General features: G+C 40.5%; 1 protein-coding gene across 6 annotated transcripts in view; it reads right to left on the reverse strand.

Moving 5' to 3' along the window:
• Nucleotides 1–16,114, reverse strand: part of vps9d1 (VPS9 domain containing 1) — a 104,876-nt gene that overhangs the window by 59,264 nt on the left and 29,498 nt on the right. For all 6 annotated transcript variants that reach the window (XR_009821320.1, XR_009821319.1, XM_062022386.1 and 3 more), the window contains 5 exons: nucleotides 13,427–13,489; nucleotides 5,511–5,563; nucleotides 5,202–5,289; nucleotides 5,019–5,104; nucleotides 2,477–2,622 (listed from right to left, as the gene is read on the reverse strand). Coding sequence is in view for 4 of the 6 variants with exons in the window: in XM_062022386.1 (XP_061878370.1) it covers nucleotides 2,477–2,622; nucleotides 5,019–5,104; nucleotides 5,202–5,289; nucleotides 5,511–5,563; nucleotides 13,427–13,489 (436 nt within the window). In the remaining 2 variants the exon portion in view is untranslated. The remainder of the gene's footprint in view (nucleotides 1–2,476; nucleotides 2,623–5,018; nucleotides 5,105–5,201; nucleotides 5,290–5,510; nucleotides 5,564–13,426; nucleotides 13,490–16,114) is intronic.

Raw genomic sequence — 16,114 nt, forward strand, 5'->3', positions numbered from 1 at the left:
TCACTCACATTAATGTCAATTTCTGTGATATTCCGCATTTTACAATAGATTTTGTTTTGGTTTTAAAATTCCAAGATTGCCTTAATGCTAAAATAATAAGGTCCTACTTAAGTCGGTGCCGCGTCTGCAACCGGACGTAAGGTCACGTGCAACCACTGTATCCAAATATGGTATCATCCAGTGGTGGGTCGTCAGGGCCACCGGGGCCTTCTCTGCTGGCACAACATATTCAGAAATCATGATCATAATTAAAGATACAATTATATTTTCATTTACTTTTCTTAAATATCTAAAACTATTCATATTCTCTTCATGTCATATTATGCTCCTTCCAGTGCTGTCGTTTTTAGTTTTAGTTTCTATCCAATCAGAATTCAGCTAGCTTATGTTGCCATGCTATATACGAAATCTGCCCGAGGCCTTCAGAATCAACAATGCGGGCGTCCGTGCACTGTAAGTGAACAGGGACATAGAGTTGATAGACATTTGCGATAGCCAATCAGATCACAAGTTGTTGTCAGTCATGCCTTCTAACTGGCCTAAGGTTGAACGTGACATTTACGTGTCCTGTGATTGGATACTCATCGGGACCATTAGCGGATGAATTTGAGAACACACACAGTTGAGAGACAATTGCGGTAGCCAATCAGATCACAAGTTGTTGACAGTAGCCTATGTAAGTAGCCTGATGTTCATGAGACTGTGATTGGATACTCACTTGTCATTTGAAAGTGAGTATCCATTCACAAGTTTTAATTTAGCAGGAAGCAGGAAGTGTTGCGCCGTAGCCATACCGGGATAGCAGAGAAGGAGAACAAAAAGTTTATTAGGTGGCAGATATCAGGGCTCAGAAAATCTGGAAAGACTCCTCCCACCCCCACCAAGGACTGTTTTCACTGCTGGACTCTAGAAAGAGGTTCCGCAGCCTCCGAAGCAGAACCTCCAGGTTCTGTAACAGCTTCTTCCCTCAAGCCGTAAGACTCTTGAACGCATCATAATTAAATTATCCCCTCAACTCCCCCCAAAATGGATTAACTCGCTGGAATAAAAAAGACAATATAACATGCATCCATAAACGTGGACGCATGTGGAAAAGTGCAATATATTTATCTGTACGGTAATCTATTTATTTATTTATATATATTTATATATATTTATTTAGTTTATATATACATTTATATATTATTTATATATATTTATTTATTTATATATGCACCTTATTGCTTTTTTATCCTGCACTACCATGAGTTTATGTAACAAAATTTTGTTTTTATCTGTGCTGTAAAGTTCAAATTTGAATGACAATAAAAAGGAAGTCTAAGTCTAAGTCTAAGTCTATATGGCAGATATACACTACCGTTCAAAAGTTTGGGGTCACATTGAAATGTCCTTATTTTTGAAGGAAAAGCACTGTACTTTTCAATGAAGATAACTTTAAACTAGTCTTAACTTTAAAGAAATACACTCTATACATTGCTAATGTGGTAAATGACTATTCTAGCTGCAAATGTCTGGTTTTTGGTGCAATATCTACATAGGTGTATAGAGGCCCATTTCCAGCAACTATCACTCCAGTATTCTAATGGTACAATGTGTTTGCTCATTGGCTCAGAAGGTTAATTGATGATTAGAAAACCCTTGTGCAATCATGTTCACACATCTGAAAACAGTTAAGCTCCTTACAGAAGCTACAAAACTGACCTTCCGTTGAGCATATTGAGTTTCTGGAGCATCACATTTGTGGGGTCAATTAAACGCTCAAAATGGCCAGAAAAAGAGAACTTTCATCTGAAACTCGACAGTCTATTCTTGTTCTTAGAAATGAAGGCTATTCCACAAAATTGTTTGGGTGACCCCAAACTTTTGAACGGTAGTGTATATTTGCAAGGCCATTTTCAAGAAGAATATTTAAAGAGAAACTACATCTTGTGAGACAATGTCGGCCAACCCCAGAAGCTAGCTCAGCTGTTCTGGCGATGAAATGGGGAAATGCCTGCCATTTCCACTCGAATAAGCCGACTACGAGGTGTACCACTGGCTTATATACGGTGTCGAATAGGTGCTACAAATTGTGAGTTCAAATATATAATATTTTCAATATGTTTTTTGCAATTTTAATTTTGACAGTACACCATAAGATATGTTTTAATTGCTAATGCATTTTAATAGATTTTTAAATGAGCCAGAAAATAACCCGTTTTGTACACTGTTGAGGTGATTGAGGGCGTAAATGTGTACCAGCAATGGTCATGCGATTACATCAATTATGGTATTTTGAGAGGTAATCATTGAAGTCGGACATCACTGAAGGCCTAGGTGGGAAACGCACGGCCCGCCACTGGTATCATCTGAATTTACGTGAATTCGCACTGGGTAGTATTGACACATTTCGAGTGGTCAATCAACCCCTGCATTAGATGTGGTTTTATAGCATTATATTCCTGTGTAAAATGAGATGGGTCACAATAAACCCTACCTGGATGTACGGGGTTGTTACTGCTGTCGGATGGTCTCACTGCTAGTGCACTACTTGTTGGTAGTCCTTTACTGACAATCGGATAAAGCCTGTTGTAGATGCGATATTGTTGTTTCTTCAGCAGCTTCACCACTGGATGATCAGAACTGCAGGAGACAAAGGACTTAAATAAGTATGTTGTTACATACACTTTGAGTAACAAGGGGTGAAATGAAAGCATGTATGCAAACTTTTCATTACGTCACTGTCCATTATTTTATACTGATACACACTATTTTTTTTATATACAAAATGCACTGTGGCATTACTTTATTAGAAGAGCACATATTTATTCATTAATTGAGACAACCCAGTGTTTCTGATACATTCATATGTGCTGCACCACAATTATTTGGATTGCCAAACACAAAGATTCTGTGTCCATTACCTGTAAACTCACCGCACATTTATGTGGAGCCCAGAAAACATCACAAATGTTTTTGGAAGCAAATGCGTGTTTAGACGCACCCAGGTGTATAACATTTCCTGTTGCTAAACTAGGATTAAAAACATAACATGTCACACATTTCAAATGACACAAACAAAAAAAGGTCCCCGACAACGTTCCCGCAAGCAAGCTATTTGTCCCCAATGAACTGAGGTCTGAAGTCTTGCAGTGGAGACACTCATCTAAAATATTTTGTCACCCTGGCATGAGGCGCACTTGGTCTCACAGTGGCCTCACTTGTTCTCTGGTGGCCGGCGATGGGAAGAGACTTCAAGGACTTTGTTAACGCCTGCTCCGTTTGTGCCAGAGGCAAGGCCTCTCGTCACCCTCAAGCCGGTCTTCTCCATCCACTACCCATTTTGTCACAACCGTAGTCCCACATTGCATTGGATTTCATTAGTCCTTCCAGTTTCCCGGGGTAACTCTGTCATACTCAATGTGGTCGACCGGTTTTCTTAGATGGCACACTTTATTCCCCTGTCTAAACTAGCTACATCCTTAGAAACTGCTCAACTACTGGTCAAGCACGTTTTCCACATTCATGGTATTTTTCTGGACCTGGTCTTGGACAGGGGACCCCAATTCTCATCCCAAATATGGCAGGCTTTTTTTGCAAGTCAAGATATCACCCCTAGACCAACAGCCAGACGGCACGGGCTAACCACGATCTGGAGGCGGCACTGCGCTGTGTATGCCACCGACACTCTTCGTCCTGGTCCTCCCACCTCTCTTGGGTGGAGTACACTCACAATTCCCTCATCTTCTCGGCCACAGGTATGTCTCCTTTTAAAGTCGGCTACGGTTACCAGCAGCCTCTTTTTCCATCCCAGGAGTCGGAGATTGCAATCCCATCTGTCCACCAGCACATTAGCCGAGGTCATCAGGTGTGGCGGGAAACCGTAGGCTGGCGGATTGCCACAGGATACCAGCTACCACTTATCAACCTGGACAAGATGTCTGGCTGTCATCTCAGGACTTACCATTGGCCTCTCCAGGAAGCTTTCTCCCAGGTTTGTGGGGCCCTTCAAGATCACCAGCATCATCAGCCCCACGGCAGTCAAACTCCAGATGCCTCCATACATCAAGCGACATCCGGTGGTTCACGTTTTCAACCTCAAGCCGGGTAAAACCAGTCCGCTGTCCCCTTCTTCGACACCTCTTCCCACCCAGCCTACACGATGAAGGCCATTTTAGACACCAGAAGGCTGGGCCGGGGATTTCAGTATCTGGTCGACTAGGAAGGGTCCGGTCCTGAGGAATGCTCATGGGTCTCCAGCTCTTGTATCCTTGATCCGCCAGGGTTCACCTTATAGGGGGGAGTGTTACTGTCAAGAGAAATGCAGGGGTGCCAATGTCTGCGGTACGGCCGGGGCGCGGCCCACATCTTGGCTCCGGCGGCTGGCGGCTTGGGCGGTGGATCCTCCAGCTGCGGAACGTGCACAGCCCCGCTTCGCACACCAGCCCGACTGATCCACCTTGTTCTAACATGCCAGAGGCTGTTTACCTTGGAGACCTGCTTGAGATATGGGTATATGGCAGTGGCAGTTGATAAAAAAATTTTAAAAAGTGGTCAAAATCAAATATGTGCTTTTGTGTTTACATTTCATTGACTAAATATGTGCTAGAATGGGTTCAACTTTTGTTCAGAATCAGCTATTTTCACGACAGCTGACAATGCTATGGGGAAGCTGTGGTGTGGCTTACTGTCCTTGTTATCCTGAACCATTGGATCCGTGGTTAGAGCGGTGCTCCATGCTAGTGGTTTCGGTAGAAAGACTTTCTTCTAATTCATTCAGTGCATAGAGTGAGTTATTCCACTGCAGCCAAACTAGACAATTATTGGATAAATGCTCAGCTTTGTCATGCTGAGAGACGCCAAGTGTCTCTAGAAGTGAATGGAAAGTGGGCTCAGTTTATAAGCTGGGGAAACCCTGAGTACCTTTGTATGCAAGACGTGATTACTTGATTACAAGATTAAAACATTTCAAGTGGGCAAAGAATAGAAATGGTCATTTTGCCCAAGATGCCACTTTAACCTCATGCTGTCTTGTTTACCTGAGCAGGCAAGAAATCAATTCAGTCACTAAAGCGACATCATCAGAATTCTCCCTCATGTTGGCTTTCCATTGCTTGGGCCAATCCTAAATAAATAAAAAATTATTAAAAAGTGTGAAATACTTAGTTGTAAACTGTATTTTCCCTTGAAGGTTCATATTGCAGCAAATAAATCAAACTTACATGGTCCTGCTCATACTCCAAAACATTGGTATAAAGAATTCGCTGCTCCTGCTCCTCTGGAGTCATTGCCCCGGAGGCTGCAAATCTCCTGACACACATACACATCGATAAACTGTCTTAAAAATGCAAAATAAAAATGAACATAGTAAAAGATTATCCCACCAGAAATCCCCTAATTGTTTATTATACAACAACATCTATGCAGAAAAAAGTTAAATATGCCACGGCCAATTTCAGGGGTTGAAATTAAACGTCATAAACTAACTTGTATAATTTCCGTAAATTATTTTATAGGGAACACTGATTTACCTGTTGGCTTCTTCCTGCAACCGTAATCTTGTTTCCTCCATCTTCCGCTGGAGCTGGGTTACAAAAAGCGTTAAAGGAAAGCTCAAGCAGAATCCTCTGCGTCAGGCAGTAACTCGTATCTGACTAGCATAGCTCGCCTGCTGGAGAATCACATAGCTAGTACCCCCACCAATATAAAAAACACTCCTGCGGCTGAGGAATCTAGATTGGACAAAATGCAGATCACAGTAACAAGGTCTCGATTTTTTGGAAAACAATACTAAACAGAGTATTCAAACACTGAAAGAGAGGTGTGTAGCCTTGACAGATAGCAACGCTAGACTAGCTGTGAAGGCTGAGGACTTTGAAAGCCGCAGGAATAACATCCAAATAATTGGCCTTCCGGAGTTCACCCAGAGACCCAGGCACACAAGCTTTTTCTCTAACCTACATGTTGAATTGTTTGGCGAGAAGACTCTTCAATGTCCCCCCGAACTGGATTGTTCACCCAGGGCACTCATCAGTAAACCACAAACCGGGTCGTAGACACGGCATGTAATCATCCGTCTCCATCGCTACCAGACTAAGGACCTGATACTGGAGGCACGTAAAAAAAAGGTCCACTCCTTGGGTCCCCTATCCAGATTTTTGAAGACTACGCTACGGAGGTTGTTGAAGTACACGGTACATATCGAGCGGTCATGGCTAAACTGTACAACCGCTGTTCTTCCCAGGCCGCATGCAGATAACATTGGATGGTGGGGTAAAGAAGAGATTCTCATTCCCCGTAAACATTTGCAGCTAATTATCACTGTCAAGTTTCAGAAAATGACAAGATTGGGAATTTAGTGTCATGATGCGTTAGAAAAATGTGTGGCCTTTTTTAAACATAGTTTTGGCCGGTTTTAACGTCAATTTATACCTTAAGACTGATGTCCTCACCCCCAGTGGGTCTCCCTGCACTGTGGCCACTGTTTGATTGAATACCGTTTTACAGTAGTTCTCATTCCAGGGACTCTGTGGGTTCCTTTAGAGCGGTCTAAATTGACCCTTACAATGTCTGTAACTCACAGACATGGGTCGATTTGGTTCTATTTGTACACTCTCAGAGTTAATACCTTGAAATTTAGAATTTTGAGAATCACTGCTTTGGAGGGGGAGTGGGTGTCTAAATTGATATTTGCAAGTCTGTAACTCTATCACACAAACACACACACACAAACATTGAGACTGATGTTAGAGTATATTTTTCAAGTGTGAACTGGCCAAAAGAAAAGGCAAATGCATGTTACACAACTCTGCAACAAATACAGGACAAAGACAGACTTATAGCAGCCTTAAAACAGTGCACATTAACAAGGATACTCAAGGAGGAACAGCTAATCAACAGCAAACAAAATTGGGTAGTGACCTACAGTCGGTCTTCTAGCAAGCAGGAGAACGTGGAGTGGGATTTAAATGTCAACGCTGTTGTGTGTAAAACAGTAAAAGATGCCAAGACCTGCCTTCTTCGTACTTTTAATGGTAGTTGGCAAGCAAACTTGTGGTGTGCATCCAGCACCGTCTGAAATGGAGTGTGAATCTAGATGGTACCCTACTCTAAATTCTAGATTAGTAGATTTTTTCCTCTCCCATGTAGTCCTATCCGTTTGCATGCCTTCCTCATATATCCCGCCACTATCCCCTTCCACTTCGAGAAATGTCAAGTGTGGCGTGAGAATGCGTTAAATTGTGTGACTGTCACGCTCAAAGCGTGAGACTTGGCAGCTGTCATCAACAAACCCTGAGACCTGAGCCTGCTCTAAGTTTGAGGGCTCGACACACTAGCCATGTTTTTCCATCAAGTTATGCAGACATGGCCAGAGTGACTCTTTGACAATTTGAAAATGCTTTTAAGAGGTACTGCATTTTTGGGAATTTGCATATTATTCACTATTTCCTATGTAAAACCAGATTACATATGTTTTTTTTCTCTTTTTTATGCATTCTAATTCATAATATACAGCAAGTATGAGGTGGCTAACAATGCAGCTAATGGGAGTAGTCTATTGCGCTCATGAAGCCCTCTTAAAAAAACATCCAAAATACACCAACAATACTTCATTTACATTTCATGACCTGCATTTTAACCAAGTATTAGCAACACATAAGCACTTATGCCAAGGAACCACTTTTAGCGACGCCATGATCACAGACAGGTAACTAGCTTATGCAAACATTGACATACTGAGCCGGTGAGCTGCTGCATTGCCTCTGAGTTGGTAAAAGTTAAATGTAGATTATAAATCCTGCCTCTCACTTGTATAGTAGAAGGTTGTGGCCATAAACCGAGAAGTTGGTCAACTTTGACATTCAACTTAGATGGCGAGAGAGACACGAAAAGACGCTTGTTTACTTTGTTTTTTTACCTGCGTGAGCATTATGGTTGATTCTTAATCTAAACAGGAAGATATAAACATCGTACCAGTCGGCATCCCAGTGAGAGCAGACATTGTATAGTAAGTGATTGTTTTATTATGTCCGGAATATGCATTTCTTGTTTAGCACTTAACAATAGCGCTACTTGCTGGATTTGCTTATCACTTAGCTTCTAAAACTTGTAGCTTATCTTCCTTACAATCAGGCTCAAAAATACATGATTCTGGATCATCATGTGTCCTAAAATAATCATTGCCTCTCATGAAGTCTGCCATTAGTGGTAGTTGTTGTTGTTGTTGAAGGAATAGCAAACGTTGCGATGCGTGTCTGTTAAAACTAATACGCCACCGTATGCTTAAAGGCCTACTGAAATGAATTGTTTTTATTTAAACGGGGATAGCAGATCCATTCTATGTGTCATACTTGATCATTTCGCGATATTGCCATATTTTTGCTAAAAGGATTTAGTAGAGAACAACAACGATAAAGTTCGCAACTTTTGGTCGCTGATAAAAAAAAGCCTTGCCTATACCAGAAGTAGCGTGACGTCACAGGGGATAGGGCTGCTCACATTTCCCTATTGTTTACAATGCAGCGAGAGAGATTCGGACCGAGAAAGCGACGATTACCCCATTAATTTGAGCGAGGATGAAAGATTTGTGGATGAGGAACGTAAGAGTGAAGGACTAGAATGCAGTGCAGGACGTATCTTTTTTCGCTCTGACCATAACTTAGGTACAAGCGTTCATTGGATTCCACACTTTCTCCTTTTTCTATTGTGGATCAAGGATTTGTATTTTAAACCACCTCGGATACTATATCCTCTTGAAAATGAGAGTCGAGAACGCGAAATGGACATTCACAGTGACTTTTATCTCCACGACAATACATCGGTGAAGCTCTTTAGCTACTGAGCTAACGTGATAGCATCGGGCTCAAATGCAGATAGAAACAAAATAAATAAACCACTGACTGGAAGGATAGACAGAAGATCAACAATACTATTAAACCGTGGACATGTAAATACACGGTTAATAATTTCCAGCTTGGCGAAGCTTAACAATGCCGTTGCTAACGACGCAATTGAAGCTAACTTAGCTACGGAGCGACGTCGGCGGCGGGCGTTGTAGCTTTCGACGACACCCCGGCCACCATCAGAGTCGGCAAGAGACATATATTTCCCCAAAATTACGTACGTGACATGCACATAGCGACATGCACGTACGGGCAAGCGATCAAATGTTTGGAAGCCAAAGTTGTACTCACGGTAGCGCGACTGCTATCCAACTCAAAGTCCCCCTGGTTGTGTTGCTGTAGTCCGCCGTTAATACACCGATCCCACCTACAACTTTCTTCTTTGCAGTCTTCATTGTTCATTAAACAAATTGCAAAAGATTCACCAACACAGATGTCCAGAATACTGTGGAATTTTGAGATGAAAACAGAGTTTTTTTGTATTGGATTCAATGGTGTACCAATACTTCCGTTGCCGCCGTGACGTCACACGCATACGTCATCATACATAGACGTTTTCAACCGGAAGTGTGGCGGGAAATTTAAAATTGCACTTTATAAGTTAACCCGGCCGTATTGGCATGTGTTGCAATGTTAAGATTTCATCATTGATATATAAACTATCAGACTGCGTGGTCGGTAGTAGTGGGTTTCAGTAGGCCTTTAAAATGACCAAAATACATTATATTACATGTTATTATGAATGTGCCTGTTACTACATTATATATATATTAGGGTTGTCCCGATACCAATCATTTGGTACCGGTACCAAAATGTATATCGATACTTTTCCAAATAAAGGGAACTATGGAAAAAAATTGCTTTATTTTAACATAACATTTTACAAGACAATAAACATATGTTTCTATTGCACTCAAATAACAATTTTACAAGGTTAAAATATAAATTAAAGGGCATTAAACAGGGGAGCTGGTTTACTTATTTCAGACAATCTTCCATAGCGGGAGTTCGGATGTTTTTAGAGCGCTTCATTGGATGAATAGAGCAAATCCCTTTACATCCATTGTTAGCTGACTTTTGCTAGCGTTTATTTACAAGTTAGAATGCATAAAAAAGATAAAACTAACATGTACTTGTCCACATATGGATTGTGAATGATAGTCAAAATTCCAAAAAAAAGTGCAATCCCCCTTCAAATGTACAATCCCTTTGGCTGTATCGGGATGTAAAAAACACTACAGGTCTGGGATGTTATGCTATCCCCTCACACTTTACTGATGGCCTGGAGGCTAACTGGCTAGTTAAATCATCATCATGTAGACTTGAGAGAAGATCTATTGTAGCAATCAAAGTTTGTTAATTACTTGGACACCACATGTTTGACTTTTGTTTTTGTTTTATCTCTCCATCGAGCCAAACGAGGCCTTAAATGTCATCCACACTTGGTGCTGAATAAGTCTATTGTTCTGCAGCCTGGAACCAGTTGGGCATATTGTCTGGCCATAGTTATCTTGACTAAGTAAGGGGTTCATTCTGAACCAGTTTTTGAATTTTGCAAATACGTTGCTGATTTGGTTAGTTTTTTCTGCAAAATTTAAAATAATTATGAAACCTCCCCCTCATTATTGTGTGAGACACTGAAAGCTTTCTTTGGAGGTAGAATACAGCATATACATCTCATACAAACAAGTTGCACAGCCACTGCTAAAGGAAATTAGAAAAATCAATAGCTAACCTTGATGTCGACTGACCTGACTTGTAAAAAGAAAGGCTCAGATTCCAAACGGAGCGAGACCTTCTAACCACAGAGGCTGAACTTGTCCTCCTCTGCTGTCCTTGGTCAATGCACAACAGCCTTCTGGCCCACTAACTAAAAGCCAGATTGGCTTCTAACTAGATCACTTAGGCACAAGATGAGTCATATTCTCTGACCTCTAACTCAGATAGGGTAAATTACATATTTAGGTAATTTTATTCCAAACTGCATACCCCAGAGTACCCTAACAATAAAAGTTAATTATATAATTTCTTTGGTAAATGAATCATACCAAAAAGTTTTGCTGAATGATTGTCAGACACAAAATGTTTCTATAGCCCTCTCTGAAATCAAAGAGGCCATTTGCTCAATGCGCAGTGGTAAATAACTGTGCCTTCACAAGTATCCTATGGAGTTTTCTGACCTGCTTGCTCCACTCCTACTCAAAATGTTTAACCAATCATGCCAGCAGGGCCACTCACGCTCTTGCAAGTTTATATAAATGGTTAATGGGTTATACTTGTATAGCGCTTTTGTACCTTCAAGGTACTCAAAGCGCTTTGACACTATTTCCATATTCGCACACTGATGGCGGGAGCTGCCATGCAAGGCCCTAACCACGACCCATCAGGAGCAAGGGTGAAGTGTCTTGCTCAAAGACACAACGGACGCTACGAGTTTGGTAGAAGGTGGGGCTTTAACCAGGAACCCTCAGGTTGCTGGCACAGCCACTCTCCCAACCGCTCCACGCCGTCCCCTGATATCTCTATCATTCACAAGAAAGACAAGGACCCATCAAGCTGTGTGTCCTTTTGCCCAATTTTGCTCCTTTCTGTTGATGTTAAAATTTAAATTTCAGGTCTAAACATCAAATCGTCCCCACATATCGCTACTTTCAGTAGATCTCCTGGAAATCTTACCACCTCGACCACTCAGGACAATGTTATCGCTTTTGCCTCTTTGATTGGCCGATTAAACATATTTTTCTTATAGAAATCTTCACAACCTCCCCTTTTTAATGAGCTTCACAATGTCTTCTCCTTAAGTTAGATAGAATTCTATTCTCTCACTAAAGACCTCTGCTCCAATATTTCAAAAAGCTCTTATTGAGGTATCATAGTAATATATCATCGCCTGATACTGCTGCCATCTTCTCATGCCTGTCTGGCTGCACCCAGACGACGGTACAAGTGCAGGCTCAGGCCGACACCTGATAAGCCAACCAACATGACAACAAATGAAAACGAAGCCGGCAAGTCCGCCAGTCCCGTTAACCAGCACGCGCTTGCGGCGCCACAAACCACAAAAGTGGGGATGGTTTTCAGCGGCAGGAACTGGGAGACTAGTCAGCATAGAGGGAAAAATAAATGTAACAATATACAGAAACATCCTGGATGAAAACCAACGGTTCCCATCCATTCTGAAAGAGTTTGAGAGGTGCTGCAAAGAGGAATGGGCAAAACTGCCAAGAGATAGGTGTGCCAAGCATGTGGCATCGTATTCAAAAAGACTTGCTGCCAAAGGTGCATCAACAAAGTATTGAGCAAAGGGTCTGAATACTTGTACATGTGATTTTTGAGTTTTTTATTTTTAATACATTTGCAAAAATTTCAACATTTCAATTTTTTCTCCCAGAAGGGGTGTACATGAATGAGAAATAAAATGGATTTTAGCAAATGGCTGGAATGACATAAAGAGTGAAACATTTAAAGGGGTCTGAATACTCTCCGTGCACACTGTATAAGGACAGTGACACTGGGTTTTTGAATGTTTCTGAGGGGAAATAAAAATGTTGACTGCATCCAAAATGAACTGTATGTTTTGAACTCACTTTAATAAAATAAATAAATATGGTGATTAAAAAAAAAAAAAAAGTCATATTAGCCAGTAGGATCTTTTTCCTAAGTTTGAAGAACTTTTGTTGGGCAGTCTATGGCGAAGAATGTTGATAGGTTGAAAACACTACACATACACCAGAAATAGATTCTCTGTTAAAAAAAAGATTTGGGGATTTTATAGGGCTGTCCGGATACAACTTTTTCTCTTCCGATAAAATACAGTTATTGGAGACTTGAGTATTAGCCGATTCCGATATTGATTGACATATTATACATACTTGTAGGATATTGGAAAAGGTATGCTCAATTGAGGATAATGGTAGGTATGTAAACACTTACCTATTAACTATTAACCAATTCAAATGGACTTATGCGGTCTTTAAGTTGAAGTGGAGTGGTAATTGTTTTAGGCGACACTTATAGGGTACAATAATTCATGACGTAAAATCAAGCTCATGATGCAGTACGTCGACTGATGCAGACACTGTTGTTACTAGGTACTTTCTAAAATGCTTCTGCCTTGGAGACTAGTATGTGTAAGAAATATGCAACTATAATAAATTTGTTACTTGTTTATATTGACAAATGTGCTGTTTTAGTTCAGTGAAGGACACCTATTACCTATGTCTGGCCTGTGTGCTATTGTGTGCTTAGCTGTTGTGTAGCTGCCAGGTCCCAGTACCCTATAGCCTACCATGTTTACCTTTTGTAAATGACTTGACTAAAACACAATGGAAAACTAACTTTGTGTGCTTTTTGGAGGACATTTAGGTGTAACTGGCTGTCCATCTTAGTAAAAATACACAGCCGGACTGATGCTGCAGACTAATCTCTCATCCAAGTTGCATCCCACCTCTTCTCCCTCCCCCTAAGGTCTTGCAAAAAAAACAAAAAACAGACAAGTGTTTAGGAAGCTTAAATGTGGCATTAAATTGGGGCTGAAAGGATACTGCCTCTTGCCTTGCTTTGGCTATGATGAGGTTCTCCATCATCTGCCGCTGGAGGGTCAGTGTCTGTGTGAGACAACAGAAATGGACATTACATTGTGTACTGACATACTGTGATTCCATTGGCCTGTCTACTTTGTCATTTTACGCAATAGCAAACACATTTAGATAAAAAACACAACAGTCTGACTTCATGGACATGGAAAATAAAGACAAAAACAACTGTCCAGGCTGTTTAAAAAAAGGAATTGAAATAAACAGTTTTTAAGATGTAATATAAATGTAAACAAAAAAGTACATAAAAACCCCAAATACACAGATTGAACACTTTACAGCACGGATGTCAAACTCGTTTTCATTGAGGGCAACATGACATTTATAGCTGCCTTTAGAGGGCTGGTTGTAACAGTGAATACATATACTGTATACATACAAATGTATCATCACCTCATGATATTATTATGCAGTTGCTTATTCTATTAATTTCTTTCCTAATATTTCTAATTTCCCTTAAAGGGGAACTGCACTTTTTTGGGGAATTTTGCCTATCGTTCACAAACATTATGAGAAGTTTAAAGACGATAAAAAAACGCTTAAAAGATGCAGCTAATGGAAGTAACCTTTGTAGCCTTCAAAGCCCTCTAAAACAACTTCAAAACCCTCCATCAACGTTTTATATACACAGTGCAAGTATATATATATAATGCAATAACACACACGTTCATAACAAAATGTAATATGTACAATATTTACCGTATTTTCGTCATTTTAATAATTTCTTCCGCACATTGATTACCATTTCCATAACAGCGCATATTCGACTTCCGGCAACAACTTGTATTCCTCTTCCGGATTCAAACTCGAGTGTGTTCTAATCATTGCAGACTTGGTAAGAAACAACAGAGACGACAATTTTTGGACAAATGAGGATTTACAACCTTGTCTTTTTTAATCTGAATGAACGGAGGATGAACTACTGTTTATAGAAGCCAGAACGGAGAAGAAGTTGAAACGTTGGAGCAGACAGGAGCCGAGAGAGTGAGGTCGGCATGACACGAAGCTGCATATGTGGAATTTGGAGACAAGCTATTCTGACATAAATGGAGTGCTGACCTAACCTGACTCTCGCCAGATCCTTGTAGTTCGCTGAGCTCCACACAAGGATCTGGAACTTCTCTGTATTTCAGAAGGCAGGGCCTTGTAAAAAAATCATTGTATGTGATTGGATAAACCACTTGTCCGTTTTCTTGAATGATGTGCTACTTCAACCACTCACATTGAAATCAACCCGTGACGCTGATGAGAGCGACACTGGGAAATCCAAAACAGAACAGCCGACATATTGGATAACGAAAGAGCGAAAAGTTTGAGAACTTTTACTGAAACAACGCAGCGATGTCAGTACACGATCTATGTCGTTTGTGCAAAAAAAATATGCAGAATCAATGTCAGCACACGACTCCTCGCTGCGTGCCGCCATTGTTGTTTGAATCAAACAGTCGCTTTGGCGCTACGTCACGTCTATAAAATCCCGCCCGGCAATCCTGATTGGTTCATTTTTTTTTTGCTATCTTGAAGGAGTTTGTATTGCCCTCGAGCCCAGACCCTTGTGTGGAGCTCAGCGAACTACAAGGGTCTGTCGAGAGTCTGGTTAGTGCTGACCCAAATAATCGGGAAAGAACATCCTGGACCAAAAGACAACCGTCCATCGAGGGAATAATACTTTAATATCTATCATGATACATGCAGCACGTCACGTGTGTTAGTACAACTACAGTGCATACGCTGTTTGGCTCGCTGTGTACAAACAAAACATGAAATGTGGTCTAATACTTTACCAAATACTTTAGAATGATTGTTCATGATTTTCAGTTAGTGCAGATTGTTGTCCTATCGCAATTTTGTGCATTACAAACTCAAACGTGTTTCGTGCTCAGGTAGAAACTAGTTTATCTCTTGCAGTAGTTCGCTTTTACGGCTAATACTGTAGCATGCCGATGTGTTACAACGATAGAAAAATAGTTCCTCAGTGTTCGCTCTTACAATAACAATGTTGCTACAGCTTGGTTATAATACACGTTACGAAACATAAATTAAGTATTGGTGACGGTTTTTGAATGCATTTTTAAAGTGATTTAGAGGTAGAATTGATTGCTCCAATTAGCTGCATTGCTAGCTTCCTAGAACGAGACGATTTTTACATGTTAGAATGCAAAAAAACCAAAAACTTTTTGTTTTCTTGTCATTCATAATGATTGTGAACTATAGGCAACATTTTTTTTTTAAAAGTGCGGTTCCCCTTTAATGTACCCTGTGCCAAATCTAATTTATGTTATATTTCTAATTTATTTAGCTTGTTTTTTAAATCATCTGATTTTTTTATTCTTACTTTTTTCTTATATGAAGATATTGCTACAATATTTCCCTCTCTTTGTACATTTTTTTTTCTTCTTTCTATCCCCTCCTGCTCCGGTCCAGCTGCGCCAAACATTATTTATATCCATTTAATAAAGTTAAAGGCCTACTGAAACCCACTACTACCGACCACGCAGTCTGATAGTTTATATATCAAAGATGACATCTTAACATTGCAACACATGCCAATACGGCCGGGTTAACTTATAAAGTGCAATTTTAAATTTCCCGCTAAACTTCCAGTTGAAAACGTCTATGTATGATGACGTACGTATG

The sequence above is a fragment of the Entelurus aequoreus genome, linkage group LG16 (genome assembly GCF_033978785.1).
Source record: "Entelurus aequoreus isolate RoL-2023_Sb linkage group LG16, RoL_Eaeq_v1.1, whole genome shotgun sequence".
In the NCBI taxonomy this organism is placed as follows: domain Eukaryota; kingdom Metazoa; phylum Chordata; class Actinopteri; order Syngnathiformes; family Syngnathidae; genus Entelurus; species Entelurus aequoreus.